Source organism: Scomber japonicus, chromosome 8, assembly GCF_027409825.1.
Source record: "Scomber japonicus isolate fScoJap1 chromosome 8, fScoJap1.pri, whole genome shotgun sequence".
In the NCBI taxonomy this organism is placed as follows: Eukaryota; Metazoa; Chordata; class Actinopteri; order Scombriformes; family Scombridae; genus Scomber; species Scomber japonicus.
In genome coordinates, this window is record NC_070585.1 from 11,086,149 (window position 1) to 11,109,138 (window position 22,990).

General features: G+C 39.9%; 1 protein-coding gene across 1 annotated transcript; it reads right to left on the reverse strand.

Moving 5' to 3' along the window:
• Window positions 1–443: 443 nt before the first annotated feature.
• Window positions 444–22,200, reverse strand: cyfip2 (cytoplasmic FMR1 interacting protein 2). The gene is made up of 30 exons (XM_053323752.1): window positions 22,063–22,200; window positions 15,048–15,197; window positions 14,858–14,947; window positions 13,892–13,969; window positions 12,835–12,936; window positions 12,427–12,608; window positions 12,240–12,336; window positions 11,940–12,068; window positions 11,721–11,825; window positions 11,537–11,625; window positions 11,187–11,424; window positions 10,864–11,016; window positions 10,571–10,710; window positions 10,320–10,467; window positions 9,512–9,665; window positions 9,177–9,333; window positions 8,994–9,090; window positions 8,827–8,903; window positions 8,627–8,735; window positions 8,354–8,473; window positions 8,039–8,238; window positions 7,852–7,939; window positions 7,590–7,733; window positions 7,374–7,464; window positions 5,328–5,458; window positions 3,569–3,641; window positions 3,323–3,417; window positions 2,884–3,122; window positions 2,487–2,634; window positions 444–2,369 (listed from the first exon to the last, which is right to left on the reverse strand). Exons 2-30 carry the CDS (start codon window positions 15,162–15,164, stop codon window positions 2,202–2,204), a joined length of 3,759 nt encoding a protein of 1,252 aa, XP_053179727.1. The 5' UTR covers window positions 15,165–15,197; window positions 22,063–22,200; the 3' UTR covers window positions 444–2,201.
• Between the last annotated feature and the right edge of the window lie 790 nt (window positions 22,201–22,990).

Below are 22,990 nucleotides of genomic sequence, written 5' to 3' on the forward strand. Positions count from 1 at the left end.
AACCATAATTGCTACTTAGTCTTATGGCAGAACTCTGAGTTTAACTACGCGTTCATTCTTTAAACACGCAATGCTTTCTATGTTTCTGCAAGATGTAGAATTTTCATCAAACGATAATTACACAAACCTTTCTGAGTTGAAATGTACGGAAAATAACAATAGATCAGGAATAGAAACTAATCTTTTTTTCTTCTTTAGATTCATTGTTATGTTGTTGATAAGGATTTAACATGACATGAACATATCCAAGCCTACATGAAAGAACCCCACAATCATATATGCTTGTGCCATTGAACATGGCACTGGTGTCCTCAGTGTCAGCTGTGGACCTGTATCCAAGTGTTGATGAGACAACAAACCTACTAATTAAGGCATCTACTACATTCAACATCATGAATATAATTTCAATTTTTTTCAGTTAAACATTTTTTATTTCATGGAAATACAACATAATTTCAAATCCTTTGCAGGACGATTGTTGTACATTTTATATTCTTTTCTCCATTTTTTGTACTTCAAAACATGGTCACTTGTACAACAATATCATAAACAAAGCCTCATGTCACAAATGGAGCCATTGATGACAATAAATTACACTTGCCATGCTTAGGTTTCGAGATGATACATTGGTACCTTCATTTTTACTAGATTAACCTTTAAATGAACAATAAGTTGGAGTTGAATAAATATGATAAAAAGACACTAGAATTACAAAAGAAAGTTTGTTCATTCAAAACAGAGCAGAAAAAGACCACAGGGCTGTTTGAGGAGGGTTACTGCTTAATAAGTCATTTGTTTTCCTTCATATGAAAAAAATAGGGACAATTTTGCATATTTTGATAACACTGCTAAATCTAAAGCAAAAGTCCAACAATAGTAAATACTGACTATACTTAGGAAACTGCCCTTTAATTATAACTGACACTTTAGTCATGATTTTTTTCCTTTATGTGCAGAGTATTTCATAGGTCTGCCAGACCAACATCATCCATTCACACTCAAAACAGGTTAATCTAGTACAGCACTGTCTTCATACAACCTAAAAGGTATTTTTTAAATCTTGTTTCTTTTATATTTTTTGTCGTGTTTTTTTTCTTTTCAACTCTGAAAAAAGCAAACACATTTACCCAAATGAAGAACATGTGTCTTTTCCAAATTGTAAATAATATCACTGTATTCATGTACAGAATATAAAAATCTTTCCAACAGACAAAAAGAGAGAGAAAAAAAAAAACTGTTGATGAGGTTTCCAGTCAGCAGAAGAGGCAAGTATACCAAGGATGTGTAAATTAAAATATTAATAATTAAAAACAAGAACAATTACAACACTCAACACTTCACTTAGTTCAACAGTGAAATTTACAGTGGAACTGGTACCCAATAAAAATGCATCAGGAGGAGGAAAGAAAACCGGATGTGTGTGTGTGTGTGTATGTGTGTTGTGGGGAGGTAAATAAAAGCAAATCAAAACAGCAATGTACCATCATTCCTTTGAAAGCAAGCGGTCGTAGAAGAAGTGAGGAAGTAATGAAGACATACTCAAATGTGTGTATCGTGAACATTGGCAGACCAGATTATTACACAAATGAGTGAAGAGATATAAATGTATCACGATAAACAGGTTCAAGCCATAGTAGAGGACTGGTGTCCAATGCTAGTACGGTTAGTAGCTGTAATAGCACTTAGAGCACCAAGTTATGCAACCTAAAAAATTAGTTATTTATTGTTTCATTATTTAGGGATTCAGTATTTCATTTAATTTCTTTGTTAGATTTTGTCACAGCATTTGATTGCAGGCGTTCATGCCTCTGACTAGCTGTGTCTCCAAATAGGGCTTCAGTTTATAGGATCGAGACAATCTTTTGGCCTTGTATCAGTAATCCAATCCACAGGTGTGCAGTTGAAGGAGTAAGAGAAGGCATGCATGAGTCTGGGTATGAGCCACACAGATAGTCAAATAAAAAGAAAAAGGTGTGAATATACAATTCCACCTCTGGTCTGGTCCACTCTGCTTCAACAATTCAAAGACAGATAAAGGAATAGTTTGAGAGGATTTGTCTTTAGATTCTTATACCAACTGAGGAGCCATCATAGTAATCTTTACCTCTATAAGACCAGCAAGAGGCCAGAATTAGTATCACAGCTATGGGGAATGTGTGTGTGTTTGTGTGTGTGTGTGCACTATATGTGAAGGGTCTTTTTCAACAGGTGGTAGCCAGGGATTGGTGTATAGGAGGCTGGAAACAGCGAACATGCTCCACGGTGGAACTGTCCGTCTCCACGGCCTTCATGTACTTGTTGAGGATGGCAAAGATCTCGTTGTTGAGGATCTGGTACTTCCTAATGCGGTCAGCCATCTTTTTCAGGGGCTGTCAAGAAGACAATGAATAAAGGGTGTATTTTAATCACATGACTTCAGAGAAAACAAGTAATGTAATATCTGTGTTTGTGCTTGTAAGTGAATGTAGAAGATTTAGTCTACCCACCACATTTTTGATGATCTCGTCTTTGCCATCCTGTCTTTGGACTTTGAGCAGGTGGTAGCAGAAGTCAAAAAGGTCGAAACGACGCTGCTGTCCCAGCAGCACAATGATGGCACAGCCAGCCCAGTTCAGCCCGTCACCAAAGCACTGCCTAGAGGGCAAAGCACACACAAGAGAGTTAAGTTTCTATTGAAGTGAGGTACGAGATTACGCATGATTAATGGTGCACAGTAACTTGTGTAATTCTGTTTTAGCAGTTGATTATTTATAACTCTACATTTAAAAAAAAAGTTTTCTCTCGCTTTCCTGGTGGTGTAGAGCCATGTAATGATGAGTGGCAGCACGATATGACTACTTATAGTCTTATGATGATTACATACTCCACTCTGCTGTTACTTACTCTGCTGTGAACTCGTGTGTGCCCACAGGGATGCAGTAGACAAACTGCATGGCGCTCCACAGGCGGTGGAACTCCATACACTCATCAACATGCATCACACCGTTGGTGGGCGGAGGTCCGCGCCACACACCGTCCTGCAGGAAACTGCGGATGCGCGTCAGGATGACCTCAAACATGGAAAGGCCGCAGCACAGACGCTCTTTGGTCAGCAGGTCCCCCTCACGGGCAATGGCAATTTGCTGGCAAGTAGATGGGAAAATATACATGAGCATTAAAACAGTGAGAAACTACTGGTGTTTTGTTTATTGTTAAACATAAATCATCCATAATAATATAAATGATAATAATTATAATAATAAAACAATAATACATACATACAATACAATATAACAAACCTGTGACAAACTAACACACTACATTTTATTGTCTTTAAACTCACCTGTGGGGTTCCCAACCTCTCAATTAGAGGCACAAGGTGGAGAGGGGCGTACTTTGCTTCCAGCCTTTTCATCCTCACCTCCAGACGCTCTCCCTCTGTACATCACATAATCATGCACATGAACATACTGTACAAAATTAACACATTCAATGGAGGAATTACTCACCCAAATTTCTCTAATTCTCAACTGTGAGAACATTTTTTTACCCATCTGCTTGTTATTGTTTCAGACCCCTTTTTTTATACCTTTGATGTAGACTCTGGGCAGAATGTTCTGGAAGGGGGCGGCATGGAGCAGGTCACACACTTCCTCCTGTGACTAATATTCAAGCACAACACAAGATCAGGTTATTTTGCGAATCCCCTACTTTGCTTTATGGACATCCTGACAGAGCATGCAGTTAGCCATGAGGTGATGTTGATCTGAAGAGCTAGTCCAATACTTCTGGCTGTATTCTTTAATTTAGACTATCAATTAGGTGTTGACAGAATTGTTCTACAACTAAGAGCTAATAAGAAAACTGAGAGTTGCTCCATAGTAAATATTGACTCTGATGGATTAGTTAACACTATCTCTAGCTTATGCAGAGAAGGAGATAAGATGATTAAATGAATGAGTGTGTGCATATGATGAGGCTATGTTTATCAAGCCATAATGACTAATATTAGGTAGATTATAAATGTAATCTGGTTTAGCAGCAAAAGGTCAAATATACAACCGTCTTAATACTTTCATCCTTCCGGTTATAATATCAGCATGTTAGTGGCATGTTGGCTATGTGAAGTTGAGACAACTCTTAGTGTGTAGCGTATGGAGTGATGTTGTTTCCATAGCGATTGTTAGTCAAGAAAACAAGCAACAGATAAAACTACAAATGCAAAGAGGGTGTCGGATGAGAAACGGGGACCATGCAATAGTGAAAACAAGACAAAAACACACACACACACACACACACACACACACACATCTACAGAACGTCCAAACCAACATATGCACAAACAGTCTTCACACACACACACACACACACACACACACACACACACACACACACACACATACACACACACAGGTCAGTGCAGTCAGACAGATATGGTAGAGAGAGTGAGAGCTGAGAAGTGTTATGTAGACAGGCATTACAAAGACCCAGCACCAGAAGAGCGTATGGAGTCAGAAATACAGAGCTGGGCACAAGACCGTACCAACAACCAATCAGAAATGTACTGTCACCTCTTCTTTGGAAGGTAAGGACATTAAGATTCTTTAACACAGAAGCCAAATGTATCTTCTTCTTTTCTGCACTTAATGAAAAGTGTCAATTTTTATTTAATTTTTTCAAATGTGATTTTATTTTTTATTTTTTTTTACAAAGAATTCATTCTTCCATGGCTGATTGGAGGTGAAACTGTGTGTGCCACACTAACATGGAAGCATAGGAAACAGAAACACAGCAGCCCAAAGCGACAAAAGAGAAAGAAAGCGAGAAAGAGAGAGAGAGAGAGAGAAAAAAACATTCAGTCTCTGTGCTACTTTGATACCAATGAACAAGACCTAATTCCTTACCACCTGTGGTAGTTGCCAGCGTGTAATGAAAAATAGAGTTGTGTTTCAGAAAAAAAACATTAAAGATCAAACACACTAGGGCACTTTGACTGGGGGCCTGACAGTTTCTGCCTGTGCTGTTTGATTTAAGAAGTGAAACAACTTAAACTGGGCAGAAACCTTCAGGCTCCTAGGTTATTGGTCACCCACACAAAAAAAACTCAAACATGACAATCAACACAACTAGGCAGTAGCAGTCCCGTTGACTGAGCGTGCTCCGGGATCGGAGGAGAAAGTGATCGTGTAGAGCAGCAGAATAAGGGGAGACAACTCATGTGGCAAGAAGGTATAGAAATATACACAAGCTATCAAAACAACAGAGAAGAGGGAGATAGGGGCAGGGGCAGGGGTATAATAATATAACCACTTGATTGTAAATGGATACAAGCAGAGGAAATGTCTTACCAGAGCTTGCTCGATGAGCAGGCAGAAGAGGATAGCGTTTCCCACCTCCCTTAAACTCTGGAAGACATCTGTCTTCAGCTCTGCATACTCAATGATATCCTTGAGCTGATGGTGGAAGAACTCCAGGATACCTTAAGTGAAGGAAATGTCAAAATGCAGCCGTGAATATCACTGTATTCCACATTTAAATAACACACTGCCACTTTTATTCTTAGATAAAGTGATTAAACACCCTTTAATTCCAACAGCCACACGTACAGCCAAACACTGCCGTAAGAGCCTACTAAATACCTCATTATGTCATTGACAATCTATTGCCACCAGGATGAATCAGGATGATGTCATGTGTGGCTGCCATGACCCACATTTGGTCAGATCATCAGGCCCTCACAGCAGAGGACGGGAGGATCATTAACCGCTGATAGTAAGATCACAGGCAGTAAGCCAGGTACAGAACTCGAAGTACAGAACATCAGTAATCTACAGATTACTAAGCCCTTCTCATAAGGATATCCCATCTGACTGGTCTCTAATCTGCACACTCAGCCCCTGCCAAAGTGCCTTGAGGCAGGTCAGGGAGTACAAAAAGATGCAACGTGAGTAAGTAAAAAAGGAAAGCATCTTTTATTCTTTATAGGCACACTTTTATATGCCTGATATTTTAAAGCTGTTTTTCAGGGTTCATTTTATTGAACTACTCTATAAAAGTCTACTATATCTGTTTTCCTAGTCTACTATATCCCCACCTTGGTATTCATTGCAGCAGAGGTACCATTTCTCTCACTGAGCCCCCAACTGGCTCATTTACACCCCCTCCTAACTGTTTTACAGCACGGGCTGTTTGATACTTGTTGATGTGGCAGTTTGTATGTTGTCAGCACTTTCTTCTGCTGCTGCATGCTGCAAATATTTTTACTGCTGCTCCAAGTTATAGCTAAATCTTTACCCAGTAATGTGCAAAATCAAGACCCTGACGGCACCCAGAGAGGTAGCCTGTGCAGGAAACACTACATAAGTGAGTAAGGAGGAGGAGGGTGGTGGTATAAAATGAGAATGGTATTCTGTGCTATGTAGTTGAATTTATTGATTTTTTATTTTAAATATTTATCTATTTTTTTAAAGACCTAACTGTGTGTTACCATTTATCTGATTCAGGATCCAAATTTGTGAATGCATTTATGTATGTGTATGTATGTAAGGATGTAAGTATTATGCACTTTCGACCCCTCCTCCCCCTTTCCCTGTATGTGATGTGAATCAATCCATTTAGTATAAATGTAGCAATATAACATTTTATTTTATTTTAGTACCTGTACTTTTTGCTTTTTGTACTATTTCTGTGTTTGTGTGAATAGTCTACTGGTTTATATTGTACTATCAAAACTACAGTAAAAGAAAAGAAAAGGAATGGATAAAAGGTTGTAAAATGATAATTGTGTCCTCCCTCTATACTTTTCTTTTTTATTCCTATTCTTCTAATGTTTTGCTGTTGATTTTGTTGAATGTGATAATAACTCAAATATAAATAAATAAAAAAGTTTAAAAGAGAAGAAAGATTTTTTTCCAGTATAATGTATATTTCAATCATTTAACTAATATTCCCAAAGCTAATTTAGTATGCAGTAGAGCACAAAGGTTAAAACACTCACAATCATAAATCATCTACTGATCTCCAACTATGACCCCATTTCTTTTTTAAACAAGTAGTTGGGACTAAATAGAATCATTCAGAAGTGACCAGTGGACAGTTTGTTTTTCATAATAAGTTGAAATGTAGCTCACATTTTATAATCTGTCAATATCCCTGTCAGTAAAACATTAATTGTCATTTTAAATACTTTCATATTTTGTTTAACACTAAAATCACATCCAGTCAACATGTTTCAGTAAGTAAGAAGTGTTCTATACAAATGCATGAGAATGATAAATTGTTTTACCATTACAGAGTTCTACTTTAATTGCATGAAATTCAGTTGCAGTAAAAATGTTAAAAATATAACCGCACAGGCACTTGATTCACTGTTACCGTGGGGACTGAGAGCTCACCTGGGGAGCCGTACTCATGGCGCGGTAGGCGGCAGATTTTGGGCATGACTTCTATCAGTGTTTTAACATACTGCAGTATGGTGCCCTGTAACTGGAAAGTGACAAGGGAAATAAATAGAACACACAGCAGGCAGGAAGAAGAGGGAGCACAAAGATGAAACAAAAAATGTAACTATAGCACATTGAGAAGAGGGAACATTTTCAAAAGATAAATACCAGACTCTTGACAATCTTGAGCAGCTCCTCCATCACTACAGCAATGCCCTGGTAACCAAGGAGACGACAGATGGTCTTGAAGTGAGGTGGACCGACAAAGTTTCTGTAGGAGCTGTATATGTGGGAGTAGGCGATGTTCAGAGGCTGGGAACAGAGGAGTAGTGACAGTGTTAATATGTAACAGCAGGAGTTATTCCCAAATACTGATATTATGTAGCTTAAAATCTCTTATATAAAAAACAAGTACTTGATTGTACTATACCTTGGACCCATACAGGTAGTAAGGCTGCACATTGGCTGGCTTGTCTCTTTGAGGCTCCTGGGTGAAAGGAATGGCTGTACGTACAAAGCTGAGAGAGAAAGAGAAAAAAAATTAAAAACCGCAACAACAGCAACAAATAAATAGGCTATGAAAAAGTATCTTTCCAAACAAACATCGACAAACTAACCGGTTTGTGGACCCGTTGTAGCAGTAGTTGGGGAGGAAATCAAAGTTGAGCTCCCAGAAGACATGGAGCGTGATTCTTCCATAGGGAGCCGAAACGTTGTGATTGGCTTCGCGGAACATGGCGTCAAAGCTGTCCAGTGTCATGTGCTTGGACAGGAGCCGGTGGGTGAGTCTGTTGATCTCCAGCAGCCACTCTAACTCCTGTCCGGAAGACACACAGAAGAAGTGTGTTTATTTGAACACAGAGTTGGTTGGAGGGTGTGAGGCAGAAACTCAGCTTCATTAGTGCATCATCATATTGGAGGTGTGAACTTACCACTATAGAGGTGAGGTCCTCACTCTCAAAGCGGCTGATGGCGTGGTCCAGAGACTTGTACATGGCTGCAGAGATCCTCTGGGTGATCAGACGGTTCAGGTCAATAGAGCGACCTAGAAGCTGCAAGACAGAGGAGGAGCAGTTAAGAAATACAATAAAACAAAATGATGTCTCAGTCTGTAGTGTTACATATGAGACATAGACCAAAAATAATGAAACCTAGATGAAATCAAACTGCCATTTTTGCTTAAAGTGCTTTCATTTTTCCAGTACCTGTACATGTCTCTGTTTGAGCAGTGTCTCGTAGCGGTTTGATGGAGGGTATGGAATGATCACGCCATAGTTTTTACACTCTGCTCTGAAGCGCTTATCTAGGAGGACACTGTGGAAAACAGGGCATGTGATTTAGAAGATGTATATGCCAATAACTGCAAACATAGCAGAAAGACATAACAGAAAGTCACTTCTCCTACCTTCCAGCCATTGCTTTGTAGTAGGCAAATATCTGATCTGCTAGCTTGTAGACAAACTGATCAAAGCAGAGGTTTACCTGCAAACACAGAGCGCATGTTATGGTACAAAACTGGTACTGTTATGGAGAAACACAGGTAAAATCAGTGCAATGGCCATTAGACATTACCTCAGCCTCGATCTCATCATAGAGGAACTGTTTCTTGAACTTGGTGAGAGCGTAGTAGCCACTGTCATTGTACAAGTCCAGAGGATACAGCACATACCTGTAGGAGGGAGATCAGCATCACAATACTGTCGGATTGCTCAAGGCACATACACAATCTGGCTTGTCAAAGGAAGTGTGTCTCACTCCATCATGGAGGGCTCTTTGGTCTCCAGGATGTGGTCGGTGAGTATCCAGGGCATGGACATCTCGATGGGGAACTGGATTCTGCGACCCATGGTCAGCTCCAGGAAGAACTCTCTAAACCACAGCTGGGACAGGTCACAGCACTGCTGCAGGGCCTCTGGACAGGGGAATGAATCAGAAAAGGACAAAGTTAGAAGGAAGGAAATACATATCTACAGAGGTATTTATCAAGAGTATGTCCAACTGTCTGTTGTTATGGCAACCAGTCTTTAAGGGTCATTCAGGTTTTTTTTATCATGTTGTTTTGTTGATCTATACAGAAAGGTTCTCCTCACCGCTGAAGTTGAGCAGGTGTGTGAAGAAGAAGGATTGTTTGTGGAAGTCTTCTATGGCCACCACTATGGGTCCATCCAGACTGCTGCGTAGGGTCTTCTTAGAGCCACTCTTGTCTGCTATCAATGACTCCAGCATGGTGCGCACCATGTACAGCTGCAGGGAGAACGCAAAGGTAAGACGATGAAGAGGGAAAACCTTTTATTCCTTTGAGCAGATCTTGGAGGGAAGACATAAGCACATACCCAATGTGATGAAAAATTGTTGATAATTGTGCCACTACGTTATGAAACACGGCTGTATTTTTTTTAATCATATTTTGCATGTAGCATGGAGATTGAATTAGCACTGTTTTAGGAATAAAACACTTTCTCAAAAGGCCTCCAAATATATCAAAAATAAATACCAAAAGCAGAGAGTTCAGAGAGAAACTACTTATCACCTAACTGTTTGATTGATTCTGTTATATTTGAATCTAATCTTTCTCTAATCTGCCCTGGTGTCTACATGATCTACTGGAACTAGGGGAATTGTACATAGTTACATCATCTTTTACCCACTCTGCTCTCACAATCCATGTCAAATGATAAGTATTATTTGACACAGTATTTGCACTTCTTGTAAATGCATACTAATTTATATAACCACAGGGGAGCATCTGAATTGGAGCTACTTTATTATGAGTTGCAAATCAATGAAAATTTGTCTTTGACACGGTCCACACAGGCACACATAAAGTAAGACATTTTAAGTGTGTAGAACATTATTGTATATTATTTTTAAAAATCGGTAATAAAGCAAGTGTCCTACCTGTGTGCTGGAGGGCCCTACAGCTCTGCGGGGCACCTTGATATCAAAACCACCTTTAGGGTCCTTCTCCCCCCTCAGACAAGGGTCATTTGGAGGTTCTCTTGCCCCCTCCCAGTCACAGACGGTCTTTCGAATGGCCTGGAGAACACTACAGAAAAAGAATAAAGGGATCGTACAGTAGATCTACGCAAGAGAATATCCCACAGTCAAATTGAATGTACTTTTGATTGGATGGTGCAAATGTGTCTAACCTAATGAGGACGTTCTTCTTCTTGCGTACAGCCTGGCGCAGAGGCTCCCTAAGGGTCATCTGGGCGAAGTCTTGCAGCGCTGCGTAGATGGTATTCCTGATGGCCTGGTTAAACACTGACTCCATTCGGCCCATCAGAACCTACATAGTAGATTGCACAGCACCATCGTCAACAGTATAGTTATGAGGACTGTATGCATAATTTTCCATGTTTGATATCATTTCTATATCTCCGTCGATCAACATTTGTAGTGCTAGTCATTTCAACACCTGTCAGGATCACCAGTGTTTTACCTGCAGCCCTTTGATCATGGCAATGACCTCCACCAGGGCAAACTTCTCCTCACTGGTGTAATTGTAACGCGTGGCCCGTTCATACTCCTCCGCTGTGCCTGGACAGTCCTTGTTACAGAATTTATCTGTAGGATGTACCAGCTTCCATGAGTACTGAAAGAGACAAAAGAAAGAGCTATAAATAAATCAAGCCTACAAAATTCAATGGCGAAAACCACACACTTTCCATACCTCTCTGAACCCATGCTTATTGACTCGCCGCACAAACGTTTTCCCCTTCGCCACAAACACAAACGCAAATCAATCCCCTCGCTTTTACTCACAACTTCCATGACGTGCGTGCTCCACTTGGACAACAGCTGCAGACCCCTCAGCGCCAGGTCAAAAAGCTCTCTGTACTCCTCGTCTGACTTCTGGCTGTCCAGGCCCGAGCCCGTCACCACCTCGCTGTTGCTGTAGCGTGCCAGCTCAGAGATGAAACGGATGTGGTCCTCCCTGATCTGCACCATCTGCTCACATAGGTTGTATTGCGGTGAGATGCTGCTCTGGGTGCACGTCCACCTGCACATAAGAGTGGAGAAGATGGATGGTTAGGGGGCGCATGGGAGCAGATGGTGTGGTGGATGAGAACTACAAGTGGAGAGCAAATATTGGCTTGTCAACGTTCTCTTACTTGGACTTATTTTCTTCATAGTGAGCGCTTGTCTCAATGTAGCGTGACAACTCAATCTGCATGTCTCCAAATAGTGGTACCACTTGAAGCTAAAAAACACAGGGAAAAAAAGCCTCAGCTCTTCTGGTCATGTAAACAAAACCAACTCTGAATGAAAGAGACGCTGCAAAAGAAAAGGCCTTACTTTGAAGAACTTGTCAATCTTGCTCAGGTTGATCCTCTTTTTGGCATCTAGTTTGTAGATATTACTCACGTTCCCATCCATCAGGTACAGACCAAACCCCATCACCTGACACACACACACACACACACAGATTTTTTCAGCAAGAAAAAACAAAAGCTTGGTGTTTGACAACTTACTGCTACAGGTTAGGCAGCAGGTACAAATGTCACATGTGTGTACCTTAAGCAGCATGTGCTTCTCGCTGGGTGTCAAATACATCTTGTTTTCGTAATAGTCGACACAGATGTTTACGATGTCTGCCAAAAGTTCCTCGTACCCAGGAATCACCTCCAACTGTTGGTGCAGGCACTACACGGACACAGAGAGGAGAAAACAGGTCACCTTCAGCTAAACAGTAATTCATTTACAGACAAAGGCCAGAAAGGTCTGAGCCTGCATTAGTAGAGCAATACTGCATGATATAAACTCCTTGTCTTTACACCTCATACGGTTAAGACAGTGTCAAATGAGCACACAAACCTGAGTGATCCTGTTGTGGTTGGCTAAAAACATGGAGAGATTCTGGGACTCCTGGATGGACTGAGGGTCGGCCATCTTCCTCAAGAACTGAGCTGCCCTGGAAACAGACGAGGAGAGAAATTATAACTTGGCTCTTTGGGGAAAAAAATCCAAACAACACAGATTGGATTTATTTAGGGTACACTACCTTTTATAGGCAGAGTGATCATTTTTGACACTACACTTCATGTTCTTCAGTTCATCCAGTACAGCAAACATGTTGATGAATTTGCCCAGAGTGAGCAGATAGGCCTCAGACACAAAGTCTTTCCTTCTCTCTGCGTGGCACAGACGCTTCACTTCACTGCAGAATCGTTCGATAGCTTTTCGCTAGAAATGACAAAGAGATCAAAATGATCTTTGACACACAATGCATTTGTATAACAAGTATAAAAAGCCACATTCAGATATTGTCTAAGCCTCTTGACTTGGATGGATGAAACAGGGGTGGAGACCTCCTGTCAAGAGCCCTTTACAGATGCAGTCTACACACCCACTCCATCATTTATGAGTGCTGTGGTTCAACCGGTCATAAATTATAAAGCAGACGTCTTACCTGGAAGTACATGAATTTCATGAGCTTGGTCACTTCAGGTTCTAACACCTCAACAGTTTTCTCATAGATCTCCACTCTGTTGGGCTGTTCGTTGCATTTCACCTAGAAAACACAAGAGGGTGCCATCACATAGCTTGAATTTGCAGCAATGGCACATCAGTGTTGGGGAGTAACTAGTTACATGTAATAGCATTACGTAAGTTAATTACAAAATAAATGCATCTGTAATCCGTTACAGTTACTGAGAAAAAAATGTGTCATTAAATTACAGTTACTGTTGACAATGTTGATGATTATAAAAATGAGGTTATATCTGAAGTCAGACCTTTAAGATTTTGCTCAGGAGTAGGGTTTTTCCCTCCTTTTTTGATATTTAACATGTTACAATTAAGTTACAGTACTTTGAATGAGTAAATAGTTACATTACTTATTACATTTTAAATATTACATTTCAAATAGGGTAACTAGTAATCTGTAACCTATTACATTTCCAAAATAACCTCCCCGACCCTGTGCAACAGTACAGTTTGGTTGTATGCACAGACAGAAATGTATTTATGTTTTGATGCAAGCTATTTGTCTCTCTTAATATACATTTCCTTCCTGTTTGTAGGCTACACACCAATACAATGACTAGATTTAGATCTTGAATGTTTCTAAACCAGTGTGATTTCTGATTCATGTGAAGTAGTTAAGACAAATCAATTCTGAGTGGCATGTTTTGTGGCGTCACAGCTTGCAGTCACGTGGTTCATGACGTTTCCCTTTGTATTCGTTCCCTAACAGCGTGCCAAGTTATGAGGAACTTGTGGACTGAAAGTGACAGTTTAAAGGGTTGAACTTAACAGTCTAAAGACAATGTGAGAACTCTGAAAAGTCAAGCCTTTTTATTTTATGGAGACATTAAGGTTATGATTGGTTGATGAGTATATCCTGTATTTATCATAGAATCTAAGTTTGCTAAACAAAGATAGGATGGAAAGCAAAATTCAACAAGGGGACGCAATAAAAAGAAAGAACGCATTTCATTAAGTGTAAGCGTATGTTTGTGTGTTACCTGGGGAATGGCTCTGGAGCAGCTTCTCCAGGTGTAAAGCATCACAGCATACTCATGTCCTTCCTCCAGCATCTCATTCTACACAAAGGGAATAAATACATATACATACATACATAATTCATTATTAATAGACAGTTATAGGCAATTTCTTCAACTGACTAAAGGCTTGGGTGTATGCATATATGTATGTGAATGTTTCCACTCCATTTAAGTGAATATGGAGCACCAAAACAGACAAAATAAAGTAAAAAATTATCAAAAAAGATCAAATCTGTAAATATTATTTTTGGTTAAATAATAAAATTGGTGGTAAAGGAAAAATATATATATTCTGTTATATTTCTGACATGTCTGATAACCATTTAGTACACTTTTCTACACAGTTTCAGGGCTTAGCACAGGCATTAGATAATACAAAATATACCAGACATTTCAGATGAGTAACATATTCCAAAATAAATGGGGCTTGATAAATATTATATATATATTCCAGCAGGGGAACATTTCTTCCATTCAGAAGTAGGTGAGACAGATTTCTCCATCGCACCAGCTCTGGAAGAGTGTCCTCAAATAGGCTGGCTTCAACCTCAATGGGACTTCCTGATTAAATAAGGTTAAATAAAGTACCACTTCCCCTATTTGCCAGTCAAATCACACTCTCCATTCATTCACCACGAGGGAAAAGAGGTTTAGTGGTACATTGCTTGCCTGAATCACCAGTGTGTGAGTGTGTGTATACTACCGTAAGCCTAGCCAAATTCTAACAAAGGACCCAAAAGATTATCAATTCACCAAAAACAAGGCTATCTTTAAGTGTGTGAGGCCGCTTCCCACAGTTGTCTTTGTGTTCATTGGAAGAGGAAGAGTAACTAATACAAATTAGCCAAAAAAAAAAAACAACATACATCCAAACATAAAAATCAGTATCATGGAATGTGTGGTTTGAAACTGGAACATAGGTCTCACCATGCTGGAGTGGACTGTAGCTTGCTCTATATAACGGGCTATACCAGTCACAAACGCATTCCTGTCTTCAAAATTGGTGTCAAAATTGGCCTGCAGAAAGAGAGAGAGAGGAGTGAAAGGGGTACATTGAAAATGCGTGAATAACTGGGGATAATGGTGGATGGTGGTGACAGTGTGTGTGAGTGTGTACCTGGTACATAATAGAGGAGGGAGGGGGTTCGATGCATGGCTGCTGGTCTGGGAGGGGCAGTTCCTCCAGCAGGTCCACATTGGACAGGGCATCCTCCAGGGTCACGTGGGTCGTCATGGTAACAAAGCCTCACTCACACTGCACCACAGTCTGACAGAAAGGGACAGCAAGAATATGTGATGAGGAGGCAGAAGAAGCTCCATCACAAAAATTCATAAGGTGCATGGCAGAACTGGATATGCTTTAGACGAGGGGTACGAGGGGTGGAAAGACTGTGATTTGTATATATAATTGTGATTTGTTCCAAAAAAATATTTAAGTATATATCCTGACTGAAATGAGTCCGATATATCATCTGAATACCAGAAGTTGAAGAGTGTGTTAAAAGCGAGCAGGCAGAGACGCTGAAAGGCTTATCTAACAGTTATCTATGAATGGCTACAATATATAAAAGATAGCTAAAAAATGGTTAGACCAGGCAGCTAAAAGTAATGGATGAAATAAGAGCAATTGAAAAAGTTTAAGTAGGTACCCAGATGAATAAGATAGCTAAGAGTAATGGATAAACAGCCAAAATATATGGTTAAAGTAATGGGTCAATTTGTTTAAATAGTTAGCTAAAAGTAACGGATAAAATGTTAAAAGAGATAGCTAAAAGTAACAAGCAAATTGTGTAAAGAGTTAGCCTAAAGTAACAGATAAAATGTTAAAAGAGATAGCTAAAAGTAACAAGCAAATTGTGTAAGTAGTTAGCTAAAAGTATAAATGGTAAAAAAGTTAGCTTAAAGTAATATCAGTTTATAAAAAGCTAACAGATAAAACAAAACAGATAAGTAGTTTTTTTTTTTGTTGCTAAAAGTAGCATATCCAGTTTGCTAACAGTAGCATAAACAGTTTGCTAAAAGTAACAAACTATTAAAATAGTTGGTTAAAAGTAACAGGCTGCTGAAAAAAAGTTTTCTAATATTAACAACAGTAGTTGGCTAAAATGGGAACAGATAAAATAGTTGAAAGAAACATGGTTGCTGAGGTTATCTTAAAAGATACAGAAGTAGATGTAATGAATGAGAAAGATGACATTGCAATTCAAATACCTGTTTTATTTAGATAATGCAACAGTGTTGCGTTATACAGAGAAGCAAATAGTTACACCAGATATTGTCTTGACATTTCTCGAAAATTTCATTTCTTCTTTTTAAGATCCCGCCTGGGGCTTTGCGGTGCTGCATATCTTTTTGTTCACCCTGCACCTGTATCCTCTCCTCTCTTCAATATCAGACTAACGTTCAGGAAAAGTAAAGGGCAGGGGCCCCTCGCTGTTTCCTTTTCCCCTTTTTTTTTTTTTACTAGAAGTGTACTTGAATTGTGTAATTCTTGAAATACCAAGACCTAGAAATCTCATTGATCTGAAAGTTAAGGAACACTCTGAAAGTGAATGACATTTGACAAACACTAAATGCAAAAGGAGTGGAAACATTGGCACAACATCTGATGAGGAAAAAACGTTGTCTTTTATTTTGAACTAAAAATATTGAGTGGTATAAATGAACACACCTTAGACATGCAGCCAATAAAAACCCTACTATCTATAAATATGTTAATACAAATGCTCTGTATGTACGTCACTCATTCTCTATATAAAACACCAGCCCAGCCAAAGCAGTGTATATATGTGCCCACCCATATATCTTGTGGCTCTCAGAAATGTGTGTTTTACGTCTGACCTGGCAGACAGGCTGACAGGGCCAATAATCAGCTTAATATTCACAGCCAGAGAGAGCACACTGAGCTGCCGAGGCCAGAGGCCAAACACAGAGGAGAAAAGAGGTAGATAAAACTAAACGTGGTGGTCTCTCTTCTCCTTGCCAAAAGTAGACCGAATGCTTCCAGTGAATCATGCTGTGAAATTGTTATTGGTCACATGATTTTGTGTAACATTAATTAAGTCATTTTACCAATCATATTGTCAAACAGGTTTTAATTTGCACATTTGTGAAATGAGGTACTTCCAAACATAATGCTCCCACACTTCACCCACAGTCAACACATCTAAATGCCAGCATCAAATCTCATCATGTACCTTCAATTTATGATTACGTTATCTCCATTGGGGTTTTTTTTACCTGATATCTTAATCTGACATAAATATTAGTGCTAATCTTGACCAAGCATAAAAATGTTTAATTGATCACTATTACATCTAGGGGGAGGGCACTCAGCAGAGAGCAGATCTCCCAACAGGTATGTCTAGCATCATGTTTAGTCTCAGTTTTCTTTAAGATGCATAGAATAGTGTGAAAGTAGCATAAGCAATCGTCCTCCTTGCCTAACTGTATGAACTTAAGAAAGTAACAGTAAATAGAATGATTAGTCCAAACTTCTCTATTTAAACCTTGTTATTTTTGTAAAACATTTTGTTGTTACACACCATACAAAATGAAATCCATCCCTAGAAGAGTTGAATCTCACCCAGCTCCCTCACATTTACAGATGGCTGAAAAGCTAACAAATATGGGAATGTATTCTACTTATATCATGCCTAAGCTTAGTGATCATAAAATATGAGGTTAGAACTAATCTGCAGATACTCCAGTTCAAGACAAGACCAAACTTTTCTATGGTTGTCTGTTTTTGAGCCACAGACTTGTTTTTAGCCAAACCAGCTAGTTACAAGCAGTGAGAAGGCAGCAGTTAATACATGTTTTAAAAATAAGCCTTTCAACAATTGTAACTCACTGCAACCACGATAAGTCCTTGAGCATACATATTGTTAATATGCACAAAAAATATTAGACATATGGATGCAATCAAACATAAGATCTCCTCCAGGCTTACACCTGGGCATCACAGCCATGACAACAAAGTCTGCTTGCAGCCAAAAATGAACGACGTCAATTACAACACATCATAAATACAATGAGACGTACACATTGTTGTTGCTGTGACATGGGCAGGCGCATTAGCATGATCTTAAAGTGTAAAAGGAGATGGGTGGAGTTTCCTGTTACATGGTGTGATGGAGGTTATAGCTGCATGAAGTAAAGCACCAGACTCGAGGCCCAAATCAACAGAATGGCTGAGTCATCAAACGAACACTAATGACAGTTGGGTGTGTGCAGTCATTCAACCAGATACACTGATGGTATTCAAGAAAGGTATCTTGTCTGCAGTGTGACATCAATGTTATTCTTTTTTACCCACCACTATCTGTATCATTGTCATTTTGAAATCTATTTTAAGATACTGTGGTTGATGATGGGGGGGGGGGGCAATATCTTTCATGTACCACTGATACACTGAAGACTATAGTATTTTGACTTCTGACTAATAGTCTATGGAATAATGAAGATAAATAAATGATGCTGCTATATAATAATAAGTATGAAATGAACATTTACGATAAACTGCAGATTTGTAATAACACTGGTGTATAGTGATGAAGACTTACAAATTAAAGTTCTTCTCTGCTGCCCTTCATGTGTGAGTAAAAGATATTTGTTGCCTTGAAGACAATGTGCTGCACTGTTGCAACTTTACAACCTGTTTTCACACACACTCGGACTCTTTGAAGGCTTGGTTGAACGCAATGGTTATTTTTAACTGTTCAGCTTATAGAGAATGAAACATGCAGTTTACTTCAAGGGGGGGGGGGGGGGGGGGGGGGGGTTTGTCAAGCAGACAAACATGCTCAGTGCTACTAAACTCCCATCTGTGCTTGGGAATACAGGCACAGTCTGAATCCCGGGTTGGCTGAATAAACTTTCCCACCCTATACCAGACTCTGCTCAACAGTTGGTGGGTCTGTGTTTGTGTGTGTGTGTGTGTGTGTGTGTGTGTGTATTGTGCATCTTTACATAGCAAAGGGCCCCTTCATTCCCTTCTGGACACTTAGTAACCTAGCTATAAGCCCTGTATCACATCGGAACGACAACGTGAGACTGCACAAGACAGAGCTGCGGTATCATTAATGATGTGCATATAGCAAAATGCCCTGTGGCACAATCTGACATTATGACTGAAGCTACAATACATCAAGATCATGGGTCACATCTCATGACAGCACTAAACCATAGAGGTAGTATGCACGGGTGGGTTGAGGAAGTGTTCCAAATATCACGACAAAAAAAGAAGAACAGAAATGGAGTAACTGGAGTAACAGTCATCAAAAAAGAGTGGCAAATATAGCTAAAAGCAGCACTGAAACATTTAGACAGATAATGTAGAAGACAATCCTTTATGTGTTTCTAGGCATTCGAGTACTTGCCTGAGAGAAAGACACAATGAGTGAGAGAGAAAGAGAAAGTGTGTCAAGTGAGTCCAGGCTCACACCACACTATGGGATCTCCCCCCAAGGCTAGCTTTGTAACACATATCCATCCCTCTCTCACAATGAGATACGGTCCGATCGGCGTGGAAGACAAGAAACTTTGGCGCATTTAGACAAGCACACACACACATGACCCTTTAACAACACGTTTGCTGACATTCAACACGCTGCTAGTTAAATGTCTGTTCCAGCAGCGTACGTGCAGTCTAACACTGTGTCATCACGGCACAGGACGCTAGCCGGCTGAGGTATTTGACGGGCTGATTGTCATTTCAGAGACCAAAACTGCTGTCGTCTCATGATCCCCCATGATGTCATGCTCTCCTTTTAGACCAACAACAATGGGCATTACATGAATATGCAATGTGGAGAGAAAAAAAAAAGAACACATGCCTGCCTGGCTCACATAACTAAGCTTTACAGGTAAAGGGGAAGGGTGGAGGTTAGAGTGTAAACAAAGCCTAAATGAACATCAGCAGACTTTTTATTTGCTAGATATTACATCTAATCTAAATTCTTGTCTATATTTGTGGCATTTATGGTAGTAAGTACAATCAAACTGATGAGACTTGAACGGAAATGTCTTGGTTTTGACAATATCATTGTTTTTTTTGTTTGCCATACAGTCATTTGTCTTCGATGTCATTCTGTCTTTGTCTCTCAATGTGGTCAACAGCAACATAACCACCAACGGTTAATGGCTACTCATGATCACGTTGCAGGGAACAGCTATAACAATGATCAGAGTATGGTGTAATGTATGAATACAAGTCACAATGACACAGTTGCCAAAAGGCATATTTAAAGCAGATTTTACATCTCAAGATCACATTACAGTTAAATGTCACCCTGATGATGTCACCAGGGTTGCATTGACTTGAGCTTGGGGGCTAAACATTTTAACAGAAATCCTATGTTACAGTTGGTTTTGTTTGTATGGATTTTTTTTTTTTTTTTAAAGTTGGCATTTAGGAGGCTTGATGAAACATGCTATCCAGCTGCATAACAGGAAATGTAGGATATAACTTATAACTCTACATGCCAGATGCTTTGTTACTTTGTTGCACAGAACCATCAGAGAAACAACCCCTGGAAACTGTTTGTCAAAGGGCAAACACTAAAAAAAAAAAAAAAAAAAAACTTGACAGGTGATTGGATCAATCATCTGTCTATCACCACGTTACCTTGCAAGGCAGCTAGATTTGCAACCCTGATACAAGTGCACAACCATGAAGCATGACAAGATGGATTCTCGTGCGATCTCGTGATGTGATGTCACAAATCCAGCTGCCTCACAAGGTAATATAACATTATGGGAGGTACAACACTTAATTAGTGGAGTAGCCCTTTAAGAAATATTACCAGGACTGAAACTGGTGATTATTTCTATTATCAATGAATCTGAGGATTTAGTTTGAATAATAAATGAGATGTAACAGCCCAGTATAGTGTCTTTAAATTGCTTGTTTCATCCAAAAACAGTCTAAAAGGAGCAAATCTTCACAATTGAGAAGCTGGGACTAGTGACTCTTCATTTTAAATCCTAGTAGCATTACTTTTCCTACATGTCAACTCAATCAATCCACTTAACTTTTGACAGCAAACGATACACTGATTGCCTGAGAGTCACATCAGTAATCTCTTATCGATATATCTAAAATCTTACATATATGTGTGTGGTGACTTTTCATTTCGTACAGGTCAGGGTTGCAGCAGTAGCAGCAGCAGCAGCCTATCATTACATCACTGCTTGTGGTGAGGTTGCTGGCACACACATTCACAAGTAGCTTAAGTGAGTCTGCAACAGTGCCAGACAGATGTCTACTCACACACAGACAGGATGGACAGATGATGATCACAAAACCTGAGCTAAAGGGTAGATACGAGGGGGTTCAAAAGGAGAGTTCAGCTTCAGCATAATATCCACGCAGCAGTGTTTAGACATGCAGCGTGAAACGGAAGTAGATGAACCTGTCGTGTGTGCATCAGTAACAGGCCTACGTGTGTGTGTGTGTGTGTGTGTGTGTGTGGCTCTGATCGCTGTGAAAACCTTACATGTCTCTCTAACGGTCCACATCTCGCCTGCTCGCATTTATATGCTGTGGCCTGCTGACCGGAGGGATCAAGAGGGGGGGGGGGGGGGGGGCGATACAGAATAAAGACGAAAAAAAATGATGAAAGAGAGTGAAATGGAGCCATCCGAAGCATCAAATTCGCTCTTGTCTTTATCGTAGCCGAGCATCTCTCCTCTCTGCCTGGCGAGAAGCCCGTTATCAGCCCGTTAAATCGTTTAGCTTTAACGTGATCCATCATTCATCAGTGCACTTGCTACACAGCCACCCTCTCTCCTCACCCCACCCATCTCTGTGCCGAGCTACGACGCCGATGTAAGCTAACGGGGATCCCATTCATGTGTCAGAATAATCGGGGACGCTCAAATCCGGGTTCAGGAAAGGATGATTTCTCATCAACGATCGATCCAATTATCATCTTGTTAGTGCAAATAATCATCAGTAACGCGGGAAGATGCACAGTGCAGGGAGTAAGGAAAGAAGGAGGAGAGAGAACGAGAGAGAGAAAAAAAAAACAGCTCTCCAGTCTCCAGCCATCATCACTACCCAGCGCACATCACCAGCCCCGTTCATCTTTAACGCTGCGGCTCCATCCGTCGCTACATTTGCTACATACCTGTAAATTGCATGTCCGTCCGGCGGTACACAGTGACGGGCGGACAGTGTCGCGATCGGCGACGGCGATCCGATGTTTGCTCCGTTTCTTTCTTTTTTTTTTTCCTCGCCTTCAGTGCCGATTGATGCTCTAGTTTCGCCCAGTGCCTACCCAGTGCTAATCCACCCCACACAAAGAGCAGAAAATGGCTGCAAGTGCATTTTCTTAAAGGGACAGTCACAGCAGAGTAGTGGGTGATGTTGAGTGGGCCCCTCGACATGTTGATTCAATTATGTTTTAGCTTTTCATATTACTTTTTTTTTTTAAAGGAAAGCTTCATTTTACACATGTGGTGTATTTTTAATGCCAGACTTGCATTTTCCCCCATATTAAATGTAGGCTATATGTGTGTGTTTGTGTTTGTGTGTGTGTGTAGGGGAAGGGGTTATCAAGTGAACATTGATTCTTGGTATGGGAGGTCAGATGTATTGACTTCAAACCAGGATAAAATCATTCATTGTATGGGTTAGTGGATGTATAAAATGTGTATGTGGTGCTTATGGTAATGCTTTGGTTGATGAAACTAAATAAAGGCCATTTTTCAGCCCTGCTATTAAGAGTTTGCTCCACTTGCCAGTTTATTTTTCATTATTCACACAGTTTAAGTTATATTTAGTATATTTTCTTCTTATTTCATCTCGTAATATTAATGCCATGTCATTGTCTGGCTAGTTGATTGGCTATGAGGATGTTCATGGGTGGCCAACTGAGATGAAAGCTGCTCAGCATATAAGCTTGTCTTCTCTCTACTCGTGCCAATAATGCATATGAATTAATAGTTTTCTCTAGTTTAGTATGGTTAGAAGTTTTCTGTGGCTTTATTTTTGACACTTGATATTTTGTGACTGTATATTAGGCATTTTTTTCAGCTTGTTTGAATGACTGGAAG

Coding starts and splice junctions, on each gene's coding strand:
- cyfip2 (XM_053323752.1), bottom strand. CDS start 15,164: ATGACGACCCACGTGACCCTGGAGGATGCCCTGTCCAATGTGGACCTG. Junction 8,239..8,353: donor AGGACCTCACCTCTATAGTG/GTAAGTTCACAC, acceptor TCTTCCGGACAG/GAGTTAGAGTGGCTGCTGGA. Junction 5,459..7,373: donor CCATGAGTACGGCTCCCCAG/GTGAGCTCTCAG, acceptor CCTTCACTTAAG/GTATCCTGGAGTTCTTCCAC.